General features: G+C 37.4%; 1 protein-coding gene across 1 annotated transcript in view; it reads right to left on the bottom strand.

Moving 5' to 3' along the window:
* HMCN1 (hemicentin 1) overlaps positions 1-13,580 on the bottom strand; it is a 240,336-nt gene extending 226,756 nt beyond the window's left edge. Inside the window, exon 1 of the mRNA XM_026669149.2 lies at positions 12,749-13,580. Within this exon, the coding sequence (XP_026524934.2) occupies positions 12,749-13,040 (292 nt within the window). The 5' untranslated portion in view covers positions 13,041-13,580. The remainder of the gene's footprint in view (positions 1-12,748) is intronic.
* Positions 13,581-20,378: the final 6,798 nt, after the last annotated feature.

Here is a 20,378-nt window from a genome sequence, read left to right on the forward strand (position 1 = left end):
CACTGTGTGTATATATGGTACCCCAAAGAAAAGAAAATACTTTAATTGTGAATGCTGCCTCCACACACAAAATCAATGCCAAAACTAATATTACTAATAGACCGACTGTGGCTAAAAAAACATGCATGGGTGAGATTCCAGATGTTCCCTGCACATGTTAAGTGAACACATCCTGCTATGCAAGCTAATTCTGCAAACCTAAGATATATTAGAAAAAATACTCAAACCCCTTGAATCCCCTAGAGATCGCCAGTTCCTTAAAAAAATATTTTCAAAGAAATATTTCACTTTTATGCCTGAAAGGTGTGATTCCCTTTGATATTTTTGTTCCTAGCTAAACTAGACAGTTACTTTAAAACATGACTAATGGAACTTCTATTTGGCTCATAAACAATCTATATTTTAAATGCACACACTTTTTCCCACAGACAAAGGCTGCAAGTGTAACAAAATTCAACCTATATCTACAGTTAAACTTTTAAAATAGCTTTGAAAATAAGAGCTGGATTAGAGCAGGACTCTGTTCCCTAGCGCCTCTGTAGTATAAAATCATTTATAAATTATAAAATCAGGGGTTTGTTAAATAAAGTAGCAATAGCACTTAGACTAATATACCGCTTTATAGCGCTTTACAGCCCTCTCTAAGCGGTTTACAGAGTCAGCCTATTGCCCCCAACAATTTGGGTCCTCATTTTACCCATCTCGGAAGGATGGAAGTCTGAGTAAACCTTGAGCCTGGTAGGATTTGAACTGCCAAATTGTAGGCAGCAGGCTGCAGAAGTAGCTTGCAGTACTGCACTCTAACCACTGCGCCACAGAGGCTCAAAATACTAGAAAAGGAAAAAAGAGAAAAACTTGGAAAACTAGCTTCTATCGGATTAGACAGATTATAATTTTTAGAAGACAAAAGGACAGTTTTGTGACACCTTAAAATATTAGAAAATTTAGTTATGACATACAAATATTCATAAAATCCATTCTAATTCATGGAAGCTTAAGTGAGATCTGAAACATTAAAGTGCCAGAAGATTTTGTAAAGTTGATATGTTGTGTAACTGCTGTCTCAGCTGAAAAATCCCCACATTTATTCCAGTGATGTGCTCACAAAATGCAGCAAAGATATCATGAATACCAATTATCCATTTCTTACATTAATTTTTCAGAAAACAATGTTACTCAGCAAACTGGCATTGCCAGAGGATTATCTGATGGGAAGGAAAATCCTTGGTAAAAAGGGAACTCTTACTTCTCAGATTCTCCATTATCCAAAATGGACTCCTAGAAAATCATGTTAACAAAATAGCTTTGTTCCACGCTGAACTTTCTCTGAGGATTAACACTTGCATTGCAATTAAAGAGTCTTGTGGTGAATCCAGACTTGTCATCTACCACTTTGCATACAAACAGCTCCCCCACAAAAGTCAACTGAGAATTTCTCCTATTCTTTGTAATCGTTTTATTTGATTCTAAGATCTGATATGGATGGCCTCAACCTGTAATGCACTTATTTAAATACTCCATGCCACTGAACAACTTTGTGGAACAGATGATAACAATTAAATATTATTTTTTGCTTTTTTTGCAGGAAAAAAAAACATCTTAATACAGATAGGAGACTGTTTTTACTGACCAGAGAAGGGTATTTTTTTTTCCTTTTCCATTTTTTATCTTAGTTGGTGATGATTACATTTAATCTCATAAAATAGAGTTGTGAATATTTTGAATTGTTGACTGATGCCTGAAAGTACCAATATATTCATTTTTGCAGTCATTAGATTAAAATTTCTGCTTTCCATAGTAAGAAAAATTTAGGAAATATTGGCAATGAATGCCAAGATTCCATCAACCAAGTAAAACCCAAGGATGGAATTACAAATTAGACTGCATACAGGATTCCCATCCAGATAGTAATCTTGTGTCATATTCACTTTTCTTCTCTCTGTAACTTTTAGACACATTTTACTTATCACATGCCATTGTTAACACATTCTATACATTTTCCTATTCTTCATAGTCGTAAATAAAAAAAGAAATATACTATAAGTAAGAGGACTTTGAAAAAATTAATTATCCGATTATCTTAAACTTTATATTTCATCTAGGATTTATTTGACATCTTTGATTGTCTATGGATTTCAAAATTTTTGTTGCAATGGGCATCATTTTTATTTCTGAATCTAAAGTTCTTGCAGATAAATCAGTTAGCATTTGCCATTCTTGGCCATTAGCTTCAGCACAAAGTATTGTGAATCGTTACTCACCGGTTGCCCTTTGGCCCAGGAGGCAACAAAATGTAGCCATTTCTGTGATGATATTAGAATGGAGTATCCTTCTCGGAGGATGGAGTGAGACTCTTAAATTAATATACTAGGAATAACTAACACAGCAAGCACCATTATCATCAGTTAGGCAATGGCTTGATTTTAATCCATTATACTGTATATTGATGTACCTCTGCTTAATTGTGACAAACATTATGTGGTTGAAGGAGAGCCATTTCCCAACTCTGGAAATGAAAAAGTTGGTGAGGCTCAAAAAAAGAAGGAAAAAAGGGTATACATTGTGGTTTTTTTGTAAAACTAGGGAAATGTGTATTACATCTAAATGAATATATTTAATTATATGGAGCAGAGTTGATGAGTAGAGGCAGAGAAGTGAAGATGTCACTTTATGCATGAATTAAATTGGTGGGCAGGGAAAAATAAAAAACCCCAAAAGCCACAGAAAAAACAAAAAAAAAACCAACCAAGAAAAAAAAAAAAAACAATTAAAAATTAAAAAAATAAACAAAAAAAAAAAAAAAAAAAAAAACAATAAAAAAAAAAACTCCCCCTACAAAAAAAAAAAAAAAAAAAAAAAAAACAAAAAAAAATTCAAAAAAACAAAAAAAAAAATAAAACCACCAAACCCCAACCCACAAAATATTTTTTTTTTTTAACACAGAGCAAGAAAGGGTTAAGATTAAAAGAAGCAGAAAAAATGCAAAGCACTTTTATATAAACAAAATATTGTTTTTAAGTAGAAATTTGGGAAGCCAGAGAAGCAAGTAAAGGGGAAATTTCAAGTTTTTAATGGGAATTAAAGTTTTTAATGATATGGGGAAGAAAGGAGATGGTGAAATGGATACTATAAAAGCATCCAAGAAAAAAAATAGTCAAGAAAATCATTAACACCTGGAAGTATGTTGAAAAACAGGGAAACTGCAGATAATATAACAGGAGAAATATTGACGTATTAATGCAACTGCTTTACAAAGTAAAGTTGAATTCTGGAATGTTTGCATGAATACAAAGTTGGAAGTTGGTTACTGAATGCAATAAGAGGAATATATACTGGAAATTAAGCATTAGTGGAAGTCAAGAATAAGTGAAATGATTAGTAAACAGTTTGGTACCAAGCCAAGTATGATATCTCCTTGACTATTTAATGATTAATGGATAAATGTATATGGAATGTTTGTGACGATACTAGAAGTGTGTTAGTCAGAGACATGAATGACTGGCTTTGAAAGGATCCACCCATCATTATCTCCCTTGGGTTCTCTGACTAGCAGAAGGAATGTAATATATTTTTTCCTTTATCTTCTGATATTCTTTAGTATGTTTGAATATCTTAAATATCTTGTGTTAATATTCTTTGATTATTCTCTTGGGTTATATTATATCTTCAGCATGCCTGTATATTGTTTGATATTGCTGTCTCATATTATGCTATTTTGCTATTTTCTATTTTGCCTTGGAATAAGTCTTCATATTGTGTGGTTATTGCTTCCAAATCCAAAAAACTGTGATCCCACTCTCCTGGCCTGAGGATAAAGCAATGTAAACATTTCTTGTTTTAGTACATAAAATGAGTGATAAGAGGTCATTAAAATCATATGTAACACATGGACAATTATAATTCAAACTTGCATTTGAATCCTTGACTCCAAAACCCAAACATCTGCAGTCCAGTAAATAACCACAAATACTTCAATTCTACCACCGAAGGAACAAAAGCAAACAATATGGTATCACTTCTGTCAGGCAATGTTAGAGGCAAAAGCAAAGGAAATTAAATATGATTTAATCTACAATCAAAGAACTTGGTAAGTGTGTACAAAGGCAAGAGAATCCACTGGATAAAAATATAAAGCAAATAATTCAAGAGGTATTCACAGCTTTGCTTTCTTTTGATAACCAAGGACTTACTTTAGTATTTAATTTAATTGGATCCTAAATATACCACTTAAATTTAACTGGATCCTAACCATACCATTTCATTTCACTAGCTGAAAGCTCTGCAATAATTTCAACCAAGCTGTTTAGTATAATGTCTTCATAATCATTAACAAACAGCAAGATGAATCACAAAGATTCATTAATGGGTGATTATTGCAATATCAAATGTGCAGTAGAATTATGCAAATTCTTCAGAAGTGGTGTTTTGCTCCATAGACCACCTATGTATAATTAAAATCTTTAAAATAGTTTACTTCACTATGAACTGTACATCCACACTTGTATGGAGGCAGCTAGGAGCAGTTCATGAAGCAGCTACAAAGTTCATGAAGCAGCTACCTGGGAAAAGACATAGTTGCTTTAATGACTTGGAAGAAAGGTATTTTTTATGCACTCCCCTATAGGGAAACACTGTTTTAAAACAGTATTTGTAAATTACTATAGGTAGGAACATTCTGATTCTTTTCAAAACCAACATCTTTTAGGAGTATTCCAATCAATTGGAGTCATCAAGAATCAGCTAAGCAAGTGAGGCAAATTGAGCTGTCAACATGCAAAACGTTGGTTTGGGTTTTTTGAAGGCATGATCTGCTTGCAAATGAAATGACTTTTACCTTTCTTCATTTGAAATTGCAAAAAAAAAAATCTCATTTCTCCCCAAATGACTTATTTCTTTCTTATTTTCCAAAAACAATTGTTAGTAAAAACAATCAGGCCAATCCAGCTAAACTTGACTGTTTTTTAAAAAAGAATTCTTTTGCAAAACCAATTTTCAGCATTCCATTGTGCAGCTTAAGGGAATACAGGAAACGTTTCAATAATATTCAGCTTCCCTTGAGATATTGCAGCTCATGAAAACTAACCAGTGGCCTAGGCCTTAAAAATTACAATGGGCTTCCTGCTTACATTTAACTCTCTCTGTGCTGCCACACTAAGCCCTTTCTATGCCCAACATTAATTTAAACAATATGACCGCATTCTAGTTGCAGATCTTCTTCTCCCTGAAACAGAAGTGAGAACTAAAGATGGGGAGAGAAAAAGGTTAAGTCCAGGCAGTTTTTCATCCTAGAATCAGTGGTGGGCTACAACCAGTTTAACAAATGGTTCTGTGAGCGCACACTTCGTGTGCACGCCAAACATGCACTTCACGCATGCATACAGCATTCAATAAACACCAATTTGAACCTCTCCAGCTGACCTTCTAGCCTTCCCCAGTAAGTAGAACAGCTGGGGTGCAGTAATCCACTTTTGCAGCTGAGCTGCAAAAGAAGGAAATGTAAGACAGGATAGGGCGGGGGCAGGTGGGTGAGGCCAACTAATCGTCGTTCATACCGGTATCAGCCCAACACTGCCTAGAATCTAAGGCTCCACATTATTCTAACATGTGGTCTTTACTTTTCTTGCAACTGGGTCTACCATACTGGATTTTAAAAATCCATATGATGTCAGCAAAGAGAATTTTTAAAAAAACCCTCTTAACTCTTTCCAGTGGTCATCTGGATTTTTGCAGCCCAAATGAGTCATCTTTTACACATAGACCCAAGGCCACACAAATCATTCAAATACATTTCAGAATCTCTTCCACATAAAGGCTACTTCTACTATTTGTTAAATTACATTGTTTAGCGAATTACATTATTAAAGTGTACACCGTGCATTGTATCTAACTTTTTGGTCTCTTCATTCAGAATTTTTAGGTGCTTAAAATACTGGCTTGTTCTCCGCTGTGCACATGTTTAAATAATCTAAAATAAAAATAATCATTTTAAAACAAATCCATTCCGTAGCTAACATTATTATAGATACTTTCTTTCTGTACAGAGGAGTATATTCTGAGTTAATGCCCACCTTTGCAATCAATGCAGCTCTAATAAGAAATTATGAAAATGTGACAAAGTTTAGCTTGCATAGATTGACTCATTTTGTATTTTGAAACTCTGGAATTTGGAGAGATGCTGAGTCAAAACAGATGGAAAATATGAATGTAAGTATAGTTGTGGAGAGTATTTTAACAAGCTGCTGTTACAGCTTTTGTTGACCAAATAGCAGAATATAGTTTTTAAATAAATAAAATAATAAAATAAAATAAAATAATGTAACATAACATAACATAATATAAAAGGAAGGAAACTGGAATGGAAGCCAAGGTAGACATGCCAGTTCCATTTTTTAAAGCACAGAGCCAATTGCAAATGTTGCCTGGGTAAGATGCTTTAAAATGTGGTTTTAAATGTGGCGTCTTCTTAAATAAGAAGAAACTTTATTTTTGCTTCCTGTCTCCCATATTTTTAAAACTCTGTGTGAAACTAGAATACAAATCAGTCATAATTTCTATAGCCCATCTCCCTTGAGCAGTGTATGGTTGAGAAATAACTTTGTGCAACTATTAAGCTAGCTTTCAAAACTATTAAGCTAGCTTTCAAAATGAATTCCAATTATCAAATTCATTCCTGTAAGAATCCTCACGGGCTTCCTTTGAAGACCATATGGAAAGTGCAGCTTATTCAAAATGCAGTGGTCTCAACAATATTGGGCACTTCTCACTGTGTCCAGTTGTCACCACAGCTACATGAGCTGTACTGATTGTCAGTTGGATTCCAGATGCAATTCAAGGTGCTGGTTGTTACCTTTAAAGCCCTTCATGGCATAGGGCCTGTTTATCTGAGGGACCATCTCTCTTCCATTGTTTTTGGCCATCTGGTATGTTCAGACAGAGTGAGTGCATTCTAGTTCCCTTTTACTAAGACTTGGCATTTTGTGAGACTGAGTGTGTTTTTGTGTTATGCTTCTCACCCTCTAGAACAGCATCTTCTCTAGATACAGACACCTACTCTCATGGGGTTCTGAAAATCCCTTAAAATATGGCTTTGATCCAAGAACTGAAGTTAATATGTTTGTGGGGGGAGCTGTTTGATTTGCTGTTTTGGGTCTGGTCTGTTTTATTTTAAACTGATTTATCTTAGTGTTAGATTTTGAAAGCCACCTATGAATTTATTGGAGTGGGTAGTTATAATCAATTTAATGAAATCCCAAAGATATGGGACAACATGACCTGGATGACTGAGAATCTGCATAGAAATTTAATGAAATCATCAACATCATTATCCTCAGGGATATATACAGAATCAAGTTAAACCACTCGGTTAAAGTTGTATTAGTGCTGGCTTGAGCAAAAACCAGTATCTCAAAGCCTTGGGAGAGCTCATGAAAGGTGATATATCCAGGGGTGGGATTCTACCAGTTCACACCTATTCAGTAGAACCAGTTGTTAACATTCTAAGCAGTTCGAAGAACCGGTTGTTAGAAGAAATTACTGGGCTAATCCTGTAAGGAAGGCAGGAAGGAAACATTCTGGTATTGCTTACAGAAACTGACTCTCCGTTAACCCTTATTACATTCTTGGGCAGGACTAGACTTCCTGTCTCAGGAACTTCTCTGGAGTTTTTTTCCCCTTCCTTTGCTGGTACTTTGCTTGTATGGAGTAACCATTTAAAGTTACAGTGGCACTGAAAAAAGTTATTTATGACCATTTTTCACACTTACGACTGTTGCAGCATCCCCATAGTCATGAGAGGCCAGGTGAGGAGATGCATGTCTCGATGTGAGTGATATTGAGTTGGCCACACCCAGCCAATAACATGACCACCAAGCCACGTCCACCCAGTCACATGACCACCAAGCCATGCCCACCAACTAAGCCATGCCCACCAACTAAGCCTTGCCTACAGAACCGGTTGTTAAAAAATTTGAATCCCACCCCTGGATATATCACCTCCAGCAAGTACTGAATTACACTGAACAAGTGGGATGAATGATGGAAACAATGGTAGTTGAGAAGAAGCACTATTACTTGCACTATTCAGAGTTTCCTGATTACTCTTCCCTCTCTTCCTTTCCTAGCGCAAGGTGGAGTGTCAGGAAGAGATGATACAGTTCAAGTAACACAGAAGAAGCAATGCATCACTCAGCTTTCCAAAAACAGCAAATTCAGTGTCTGATATAGGAATTATACATAAACATTGGCATATGCATACTTTACACAATTCTCTGCCCTCTTCTGTCTTTTTTTTGCTTAAGCTTTATCTAATATTGAGGAAATAGACACAAACTACATTTCTTCATTTCATTTCAGCTTTCCAAGGATTTCCAGAAAGACTGCCAGCACTAGATTACAGAGACAGTCACTCTGAGATGCTCTTAAATAGGCAATTGGTTTAAAAAATTATTTAGCAAACCAACCAATATTTAAGCCATTAACCAAAAGAGAAATGAAAAATGCCACTCTGTGACGATTGCATTCTTAGGTTAAATTATATTCTCCCATTTGTACAAAACAATATTTCTCCAAACTTTTAATCAGTTTGGCTTTTGGAACTTATACAAGATATGTGGAAGGTATATTGCAAGAAGATATAATAAGGACTCGGTGTTGCTTACTCATTAGATTGGGTTTTTTTTTTCCTATCTCCTTATTTCTCCAATAACTGGAAAATAGCTATACAATGTGCATCTGTCTTAAGAACCTCCCAGTTCACACAAGGGCTTAACTGTATCTGTGCAAAGGCCTTCCTGGCCACAGCCATAAGTTGTGAATCCAAGATCCCCCAATTGTGCAACCCTCTCAAAGGGATCAATGTGGTCACCATTCAGAACTAAAGATGGAGTGCTTCCAGATGTTGGTAGCCCAGTGACCACTCTATCCTATGGGAGTTGAGCTTCAACTTACTCCTTCTCATCCAAAAACCTACAGTTTCCAAATACTGAGACAAGACCTAGAAGGCATTACCTGATTGGCCTGGGGTTAAAATGTACAGCTGGGTATCATCAGCATGCCAAAGATGTTTGACCCCAATGACCTCATCCAGTGGCCTCATATAAACAGGAAATGTGAGTGCATTGAGCCCTGATGTATCCCACATGTCATTTGTCTTCCTCCCACCCTTCTTCTTCCCCTTCTAACACTGTGTAAACCCAGAAACAGAGACAGGAGAATCACCAGAACCTCTTTTTTTAAAGAAACAGAGCACTAGAGGTTTTCTCCAGTTACAAAATCTAGATCCTGAGCATATAATGAACCAATTATAATCAACCTGATTAAACAATAATTCCAAACAGGAAATTCCAACCACTGCCACCAGCTGTCAATTAACTTTACATTGGCTTGGAAACTCAGGAGTAAGATGCAACTTTGTCCAAGACCAAATCTATAGAGGAGTCAACCCAAATTAAAATGAGAATGTGCAGAACCCCAGCTTACACAGGATGTCCTAACAAATATTGCCAATATCAGAACATACTGAGGAGGCTCAAGTAACACCAAAGCCTTCTTTCAACAATCAGCCTTTCAGCATTTGAGCTCAATCAACATGTGTTCCCAATATTTTCCCTCATGAATATGTCTCCTTCAAACCCAAAAGACTGGCTCCTTGCCACTTTCAAAGCCTTGATTGAAAAGGGCTTAGGAACTGATCTCCAAGCCAGTAGGTGGGGAATTCTAGAACTTGAAGTCCACACATCTTAAAGTTGCCAAAGTTGAGAAACACTCTAGCTGGGGAATTCTGGGAGTTGAAGACCACATATCTTAAAGTTGCCAAAGCTAAGAAACCATTGCTCTAGGGTCTTTCTTTCGACTTTCTCTGTCTTGATTCCAACAAATTCCTCAGTTTACATTTTTGCATCAGTTACATACTTCTTCTCTCAGCTAATTTTTCTAGTCTTGCATCTTCTGTTTCTGAAAGTCTTGAAGAAAGGACTAGCAGATAGATCTGGATGCTTCTCTAAGATTTTCTGTTCCAAGAAGAGCCAAATTTCATGAAATTCCAAAGCTATACAAAATTCAACTATCTTGTATAATTATCTCAGTAAGATTATCCAAATCACATTTAAAATGTATTTTAACTGTATTTTTTTAATTTCTGGCACATGAGATATTTTATGAGGGGAGTATTATAACACCTGATGTCAAAAATTCCACCTCATTGCTAGAATTCAGATCAGGACATGTCAAATTTTCCCCTTCCAAGATCAGCTGTTTCTAAATTCAGGAATTCTGATATTCTGTAGTCACCACAGAATGGTTTTGTGTTAGCAGTCTGAGTAAAATATTGCTATTTGCACAAAAACATACCACTAACAATCAGTCTCAGTTTTTGAAGCAGTCGTGCAAGCTCACCAAAGGGCATTGTTATTTAATGCTCAGAAAAATAGGCCTTCATGTCTGCTAACACATCTTGGAAAGTATCTTTTTTATGTTCTCCAGAGCACCTATAATGTAGGTCTATAAAGATTCCCTTTCCCTTTATTGTCTAGTTCCTAATCCCAGGAATCCAGCTATTATTTATTTCCAAGACATCATTAACAAAAAAAAGAAACCTCAGTACATATTGTGAGTGGCATTCAACAGTTTTTCTTTGACTATTTTTAAGGAAAAGTTGGAGGAAGAAGAGCTATTGTTGCTCTTTAAGTTTTGCTCATGATGAAAATACTCCCTTTGCTGGCACATTTTAACAACTTGAACATCTTACAAGAAATGTCTTTGTCCTTAGATAGCAGCTAGTGACTTACCAGGCCCCTCTTTAAAATAATATTAAAAGCTCTTCCCTTTGTAATGACATTTATGTTTATACATAAAGCAGCATGTGGCTTCTTGACAAAGTAGTAATTTTAAAAAATCTAATGTGTTTAACAAGAGGGAGCAAGAGTTATCATCTAGGAGCACAATAAATAAAAGTAGGGCTCACATTTCTGACCAAAGCTTTTTAGTAATTCCTTCCATATCTAAAACTGGAAAAATTGGTCAAGTCATTATCCTGTAACATAGTTGTTTTTCTCCCGACAACCATTGTTTTGAAAAACAACACCACAACCAGCTTATAGTTAATGTGTCTTAAATTCTGTTTGTGTTTCAGCACCTAGGATCTGAGGATCTGGCAATGTCAACTAAATACTGTCAGTTGCTCAAATGGAAATCAGTTTAACCCCATCCAATTCCCTAGCAATCTGGAAGAAAGTTGGATAAAAAAATGTTATCTAAAAATACCACTGTGGGACTACCAATGTTAGACCTTTGGGCCCTCTGCTGGTATGCATTGCACTGCAGTGGCAGTTTCTCTCAAATATGTTGGTACCTCATATGAACAAAAAGGAAAACAAAAGAAAGAAAACGAATTCTTATTCTGAGGGAAAAACTCTAGGCCATCTAGTGAAAAATAGCTTTAAGCATGCATCCCTATTACCTTATGAATAATACTAAGAATTTCACCATTCAATAACTACTTTTTCCTTAAAGAGCAAATAGAGTCATAGCTGAAAAGCAGTATCTTTTATCATTCCCACAACTCAAACAAATTCCAGATGTCTTCATTCCAGAATAATTTAGGAGAAAGAAGTAGCTAGAAATTCAGATTTTTAAATGTACATTTTTTTGGTGTTTGTAGTGGTTTGTGTACTTTTATTGCCCTATGCCCCAGCCTAGGACAGTCTGCATTCTCTTTCTTTGAAGGATCATCCAAAGACGTTTGTCAAAAGAAGAGAAATTCTAAAGAAAAGAATAAAAAACAGATGCTATGGAGTGGGAGAGAAAGCAGGAAGAATGCATGAATAGCAGTATGTAGAAGGAAGGCAGGGAAGACAATGAAGAGACAGCTGAGGCACCAGCCATAAAATTTGATTGTGTCCCAAGAACTTTTTATGGGAAATACAATGAGTTTCAGCATGGGAGTATTAAAGGTCATGCTTTTGGAAAATATATAAAATATATCCTGCCTTTTCCAACCTGGAGCCTTCCGGAGGACTACAGTTCCCATGGGCATTATTAGTTGTCTGGCTGAGGGTGAAGGGAGTTATACTGCAAAATCCCCAGTCCGGGGAAAACCAGGCGAGCAAAGGCTTCTGTACGTGATTCATGGTTATTATTCTGATGGAAGGGCTTCTTTAAAAAAAGTATTTCATTTACAATAAAAAATTGTAAAACATTGATTGAAAACATGCCATAACATGTTTGTATACTGAATATAAACTGATGTTTAGGAATATTTTCTCCAAAGATTCCATTTACAGTTAATAAAACCATGTTCTGGAGTCATAAACTCTGTTTTCAATTCATAATTCAATTCCCAAACAGTGCACCTATTTTGGCACATTAATACGTCACAGAAGCTACATTCATTTAATTAAGGAAGTCTCTTGAAGTTTCTTCTAGGGAGTTTCTTTCCAATCACTATTTTATTAATAGAAATAATTCTGTACTGTCTCTATTTTTATAATGTTTATAATGTCTTTTATAATCTAACACTATTTGAAGACAACCTGTCCTCATACATCCCTGGTCCTTTTATTTGTTAAATCAGAGAGAGAGAGAGAGAGAGAGAGAGAGAGAGAGAGGGAGAGAGAGAGAGAGAGAGAGAGAGAATCTAATTTTAATAACAATTTCACAAACCTCTGTTATTAAAATAAACCTGCAAAAAAATCTCCAACTATTACTTTCTAAATAATAACCAATTTTAGAGCACTTGAAAATACTGCCTTACCTGGATCATGGAATGGAACCAGTGCAAAATTGTAAAGTGGCCTCTTGGGTCTCTTCAAGGAGGTTTCCAAAATTTTGGAAGCACCTTCAATGACCTGAACTAAGTCATCGTACATTGATCCTGTCACATCAAAGACAAAAGCCAAGGTGGATGCTCCTTGTGGGATTTCTTCCACAGCGGGCTCAGGTTCTATCACTCCATCTTGGGCACAGGTAGGCAAAACAAGGAAGACCAAAAAGAGGAATGCACAGAATCCTACAGCTCGCAGGGAGACACTGTCAGGGAAATCCATGACTTTATCTCCTTTTCTCTGGTACCTTAGCAACGTGCTCAGTTTCCCACCTCAAGCATCACAAAGGATCCAGTCCAGTTGTGAAGAATGCATTGGATCAATCTTTTTTTCAAAGCCCCTTATTCCCCCAACCCCCAAGAACTTTACTTTCCACAGATTCAGGAGAGACAGAGAAATACAACTACTTTTGCCTGTGCAAGTTGCCGGTCCTTCTTCCCTTCCCCAGCCTCAGTTTGTAAAGAGTTTGGCAGCCTCTCCCTGAGCCAAGAGAGAAGGAGTCCCATTCATATCCCCCACGCAGCTGCTTCTACTTCTGTTGCCACCTCTGGATTCTTTGGCAAGAGGCACAGACTCTCCAAAATTTGGCTGCTAGTGGAAGCCTGTGGCTGCAGCGGCGGCTGCTGCAGAGACAATGAGGAGTGGATGCTCAGAACAAACTCGCCTTCTCATTGGCCAACCCCGTTTCCCCACCTTTGCCTTTGAGGCGCTCTTTTTGGGTGATCTCTTTAAAAAGGTATTTAAGGTCCCTGGAGTGCCACAAAAACCACTCAAGGCAAAGCCTCTTTCGTAAGCAGTCATAAAACATGGCACACACTTGTCAGTCGGTTTTGGAGGAAGTATCAGTAAGAGGAAGGAGGCACAGCTGTTTCTTTATGAAGAAGGTTTAAATATACTTCCAGCCAGGGGGGTCTCTCCTTAGCCATATGCTAGCTCCCTCTGCTCCAAGTAATTTGAGCTCTGGGAGGCAGAGCAGCCTCTGCAGAGAATTCACTCTCAAAAGGCATAGGCTTTCCTTTGCAGAACCCACTGTGACGTTCCTAAGGAAAAGTAATTGCAAGGATGTTCCTGAGGAAAAGTAATTGCAAGGATGTTCCTGAGGAAAAGTAATTGCATCTGTTGCCAAAAGTCCACATTTTGATCACATGACCAATGGTCGTAAGTGTAAAAAACAGTCATAAGCCACCTTTTCTGGGCTGTTATAAGTTGAGCAGTCCCTAAATGAATGGTTTTAAGTCAAGGAATACTTACATAAGTTATATTAATTAGCAATGATCATATACCTAATCAAATTATCCTGGATATCCTTCGTTTTATCTAAGTCAGTGTGTCTTACATATTTTTCTCTCAGGACCCCTTCTTATGTTTAAAAATTATGGAAGATCTGCAATAGAGGTGAATATCTGTAGCTCGGTTGTAAGATGAGGGGTGAAGGTTCATTCTCCAAGCTTGTGGGTTGGTTACTGAACATAACCTCCCTCTCTTTCTCCCTCCCTCCCTCTCCCTCTCTCTTTCTCTCTCTTCCTGTGAAGCTGCCCTGGCAAGCCTCTCCAATATGATCCATTCTCCTTGCTTTTGGCCTTCTACAGCAAGAAGATTCCAGTTCGTACAAGCTGCTTTCAGAAGAGTGCCTCTGCTTTAGATGCTCACACACACCCTGATTCATGCAGAATGTCAAATGGTATGTTTGAAGAAGGCAAACTTTGACAGCATGTTCCACTCTCCTTCACTTGGTTAATCATACAAGAGAGAATGCCTACATACTGCTTGTTTCATGCTGTCAAGTGGTAAGCAGATGTGCAGTAGAATGTGCGGTGATGTAGACGAATGATGAATCTGGATGAATCCTTATAGAGCACAATTGACACGATGACTGATGACTAACCTCCTCAGTTAGATGTGTGCTTAAATTTCCCATTCAGATGCAAAGGGTTTAACTTTGTGTAATATTACCTACATGTCTATCTGGGGGTTTTAGGCTCTAAAGCAGCATTTCAGAAGGAGGGATATCCAGGAGGCAGGCTATTATCTCTTCCATTCTGGCTTTCTAGACTAGCTTTTTGCATGCTGTTTTCCATTATTCCAAGTAGGGTTGGTCCAAAACATTTTACCAGAAGAGGCCAAGGAGATTGACACCTTTTCCTATTTATATTCTGAAACAAGTTAAACTGGCAGTTGACTTTCTGCATTTATTGTGGTTTTGAATACAGCCCTCAATGAAATCAAGTTTGACCCCCCTGCGCCAGTATAAGATAAAGTTTCTTGCTTTAAGAACCATATACTGTTAATGCTTTCATGATTCAAAGCTAAATTCAGAAGTCAGACTATTATTTCTCATCAAATAATGGATGTGACCAAGAGCTGTATTTATGGCTCGTGTGTTCAGCTGTATTTATGACTTGTGACAACTTTATGGATATGACAGCAGAGCTGTATTTATGTTGTGTTTTGCTGATAGAACAAACTTGCATTATTTGTTGACACACACACACAGGGAGAGAGGGAGGGGGGAGAGAGAGAGAGAAAAAAAAAAGAGGGAGAAAGAGAAGTGTAATTAGCCACAGCAATCCAGGCTTCATCACATTGTGACTAGAAAATTATTCATGATTGTTAAGATCAAGTTATGAAGGATTGGACTGGCTTATAAAAAGCAGATGTTTGCATTCTCTTTTCCTCCCTTTTCACCAAGGACATCATGAGAAGCAAGGATTTAGCTAAAGCAATACAAAATGGATACAGTAAAATCCCAGCCATAAAAAAACTAGCTTCCTCTGTCACTCTGTGATGTTCATTTAAATACTCAAAAATCTGTGGAATGAAGGGTATTGATTCAGGGTATTGGTCACTTTCCTCCTAAGTTTTGCAAATATGCATATATCAGGCATTCAGTAAAACAGTATTTCTAAATGGATAGTTCTTCATTCTGTGATAACAGAACATAGCTAATAGAACATAAAGTTCCAGGTGCTCTTTGGCCAATGTTGAAACCATTTCCATTAAGAAATAACTGTGCCAAGTCCAAGTCTCTCTTTGCTGGATTACATTTTATCAAAGAGCCCAAAACTGTCCTTAAATTATTTCATCATACAAGCGATCAATGGAAGCTAAAACATCTGTACAAAACGACAAAACAAATGCAAAAACACACACAAAAGGCTGGAAGCAATTCCAGGTAAAATAATGAAAATCTATACAGAAATAAGTACTTCTTTAACCAGCTCCACAAGCATAGGGAGTAGGGATGCTGATGTTTCCTTCAATGACGTGAACTACACAGCAGGATTTATCTAAGAGTGTGCCTTTCTCACAAAACCTCTGTGCTGGTAAAGCCATCTCAGCACGTATTCCTGAATATTTGCAACCACAGAAATTCAAGCAATTTCCCGTCCCATAAACAATTGAGTTTTCTCTCATACAATTGAGTTTTCTTTAATGATCAAGCTCTTTTGCATCAATCTGGTTTTATATGTATGTTTTGAAGTATTTGTTTGATGGTAGCATTAGCATGTTGACATTCTCAGGTAAGGTGAGAAATAAAGAGAAGAATAGTCTCATTAAAGCAACCTGTCTTTTCTCTCTCCTCTTCTAGTTGAACAGTTGAATCTCATCCAGATACAATATCATAAAAAACAGGCCATTCTTCCATCACAAACTAAAAAGGGCACAACAGCACTGATACACCTTCCTCCCACATTCTTGACAACTCTGTTATCATTGACCAATAATGGAGCTCCCTGATAGAGTTGAACCCAGACATTTTTTTCACCTGAGGCAGAGTAGTCCATGGCATACATCTACCTATTCAAAGCTTATCAATAATTCCAGTACTGAAGAAAGTAAACTGCATAATGTGTACCATCCATCACTGGCTTTAAACATCACGAATCCAGCTAAGATGTCTCCTTTTATGACACCACTAATTTTCATCCATCTCACTCTCCTTAATGATGGGCCTGATCCTGGCATTCTATTCTGTTCTATTTCCAGGAAATGCTGCAACTCATTATTAACAACCAACTGATTAGTCAGTTTCAGTTCCCATATGTTAAGTGAAAGAGGGAATGTGCTATTCCTCTGTGGCACAGTGGTTAGAGAGCTGTACTGCAGGCCACTTCTGCTGACTATCAGCTGTTCAAATCCCACCCGGCTCAAGGTTGACTCAGCCCTCCATCCTTCTGAGGTGGGTAAAATGAGGACCCAGATTGTTGGGGGCAATATGCTGACTCTGTAAAAAAACTGCTTAGAGAGGACTGTAAAGTCTAAGTGCTATTGTTATTACTATTGCTATTCCAAATGTTCTTTCCCCAAGAACTATAATTGTATCTGAATGGCAATATCTTCATCTCCTCCTCCTCCTCCTCCTCCTCCTCCTCCTCCTCCTCCTCCTCCTCCTCCTCCTCCTCCTCCTCCTCCTCCTCCTCCTCCTCCTCCTCCTCCTCTCTGTATGCATCATATAAATTTAGACCAAACATTAAAACATCTACCACAAGAATACTGAAGAAATCAGAGGCAGGAAGGGTAGACACATAAGAAAATCAGGAAAATTCCAGCAATGTTGCAGGAATTTGATAAACATCTGTTGGGATGGTTTAGGTGTAGTACGTTTTCTTTCAATACAAGGAAGTTGAAATATTAGACTCTTGGGGGAACTTTTCAATGCTGTGTTCTTAGATCTTGAATCATTCCTTCCTGCAGTGTGGAAGAACAGCAATTCCCTTCTAATGTTTCCACAAGCAAGGGGCTCAGAATGCCAAAGGCTGTTTTGGCAGCAGGAATATTGCAATGTTAGAATTGTAGCAAAACAGTATTACACTGGAGTTGATGAATCTCCATTAGAACAAGCTCATTTAATATATATATATACAATATTTATATATGCAGGTCTTGGCATGTTCGGGTCTTTTCCCGTGTAAGATTGAGAACATCTTAGCAACGTTTTGACGAGGTCCCATTCACCATCTTCAGGCTGGTGCTTTCGGCTTCGTGCTGTGCGAGCAAAGCAAAGCCGAAAGCACCAGCCTGAAGATGGTGAGTGGGACCTCGTCGAAATGTTGCCAAGATGCTCTCAATCTTACACAGGAAAAGACCTGAACACGCCAAGACCTGCATACCTGTACCCGTGAAAATTGGCAAAGTATTCCATTTTGCATGGTCCCTCCCCAAGGATTTATTTTTACAGTTTTCCATTCCCCCTTCTCTTTGACACATAAGTTTTATATTAATGTCACTGCAATTTACATCTAAAACGCTTGGGGAAATATTGCCCTGTGTACAGTAAAATAAGCACCTATATTAGCCCAAATGCATTTGTTTTAATTTTGAAAATGGTTTGCATTTTAGTATTACATTTTACAAAATGCATGTGATTCTTTGATGGTTTGCATTTTTGTATTACATTTTACAAAATGCATGTGATTCTTTGACAGCCCATTTGATGTTATCAATGGGATATAGCCAGTTTGATCTACAGGTCAAGGAACCAGGCTAGAAACTGGGAGTCTATGAATTCTAATCTTGCCTTAGGCATGAAAGCCAGCTATGTTACTTAGGGCCAGTCACCCGCTGTCAACCCAACACATTTCACAGAGGTTTTATTGTGGGGAAAATAGGAGGAAGAAAGATGTTTAGGTATATTTGCATTATTTTAAAAAGTAATAAAGATGGGAGATAAACAAATAAAATATTTACATAGTTATGCAACAGTTCATCCTTTGATAAATGACCAGTAGATTCTTGTGGTTAACCAGCACCAGGTGCAGATGGCTGAGGAGAGCGAGGACTCAGATGAGGGGCCAGGACCATTAGGGAGTGGATTGCTGCCTTCAGAGATTGTGGGGGCTGGCAGCAGCGATGAGGAGGTTCCCGAGGAGCCTGTGCCAAGTGCGCATGCGTGCAGGGCTGCTCGCAGGAAAGAGCAGCTGCAGCAGCACAGGCAACTCGGGAGTAAGGCTGCAAGGTAATGGCCCCTCCTTCAAGAAGATAAAAGGCAGCTATGAAGCTAATGTTCTTTGCAGGAAGCAAAGACGTTTTGAAACTCCAGCCACATGGACGTTACAGTATTTTAAGTTGGTATTTGAAGACTCTTGTGTTGTGAAATATTTCTTATCTGTGATTCTCGTACAGTTTTGGCAAGGTTGTGCTTATCAAATTAATTAGTTTGCAGCAGCCTTTTAACCAGGGATTCATAAGACTCATTAAGAGGTTTCTGTTCCCTTTGGTTATTGTTTGTCTTATTGGAAAACGGGTCAGAACATAGATTCAGGTAGAAGCTTTAATGATAACATAATTATATTGTTTCAAATGTTATACCATTATGAAGAACTCAAACATTCCCAATATATATTCTGTCAAACAGACTAGAGATAGTGTCAATATCCTTAGGAAGGAGTGATTCAGTTTGTCACCCAAGGACTGTCAAGATTGTCAAGAAAAGATTGAACAATAATTTGTCTGGGTTGATATAAGGTTGATATATAGACCTTATTTATTCCTTTTAAAATGATGTAGGAGTCTCTGAATATAGACTGAAAAACAAATAGAATGCACCATTTCCAGGAATCTGTGAAAAAGAACAAGTGAATTGAAAATAAAGGAAACATTGGTTGAAAGACTATTTATACAGTAGTAGATAACAAATAGTTTGGATTATAACCTTTGCTAAATCAAATATTTTTTAATTCTTTGTATAATTTAGGAAATTGAGTTGTTAATGCCAACAATGAGTTCAGGCATGTTCCCAAGGATCTAATCTTTGTTTTCTCTTTAATATTTTCTGGTGATAATGATTCTCTCTTCTCTTTACTTGGACTTTGGGATGGATGGAGAGATCCTATTTTTAGCAGACCACTGCCATCCTGTGGTTTATTCAGAGCACAACATTGTTGCATTATATGTATTTTTAAAAAATAAGTATTGTTCTTTAATAATCTGAATAGCTCCGCAATTTGATTTTTTCCATTGCTGAATATTTGCATATCAATATTTAAAATTAAACATGTTTACAATTCTTTTAAAAATGAATTTATATCCTTTAAGATTTGCTTAACTTCTAAATTGATAAGAAGTTTTTATTCCATTCATCTCATGTCTCTCCTATAGGAAATATTCAATATTTAATTTTTTTATTACCAGAAAAGCAGGAGAGGTTATAAGTGTCTTACGTTTCACACACTGTAGAGTTGCAAGAAAGATGTCCAGTGAATTATTCCCTGAAAAACAGGAGGTGGAAACAAGTATTACTAAGTTACTACCTCTAGATCAGGGATCCCCAACCTTTTCGACGCCGCGGCCCGGTTCCGGCATCAGCTGGATGCCGCGGCCCGGTACCGGCGTCAATTGGCGCCGCCATCTTTTTATGACGAAAAGGCGCTTCCGGTGACGTCACCGGAAGCGCTGTTTCGTCAAAAGATGGCGGCGAGCGCTTCGGTGAGCTTTTTCGGGTAGAAATGGCTTTCTACCCGGAAAAGCTCACCGAGCGCTGGCGCCGCCATCTTTTATGGAAGGCGCTTCCGGTGAGCTTTCTACCCGGAAAAGCTCACCGGAAGCGTTTTTTTACCAAAA

Source organism: Notechis scutatus, chromosome 3 (assembly GCF_049901735.1).
Source record: "Notechis scutatus isolate UNSWTSFEM ecotype Mainland chromosome 3, rNotScu1.2, whole genome shotgun sequence".
Classification (NCBI taxonomy): domain Eukaryota; kingdom Metazoa; phylum Chordata; class Lepidosauria; order Squamata; family Elapidae; genus Notechis; species Notechis scutatus.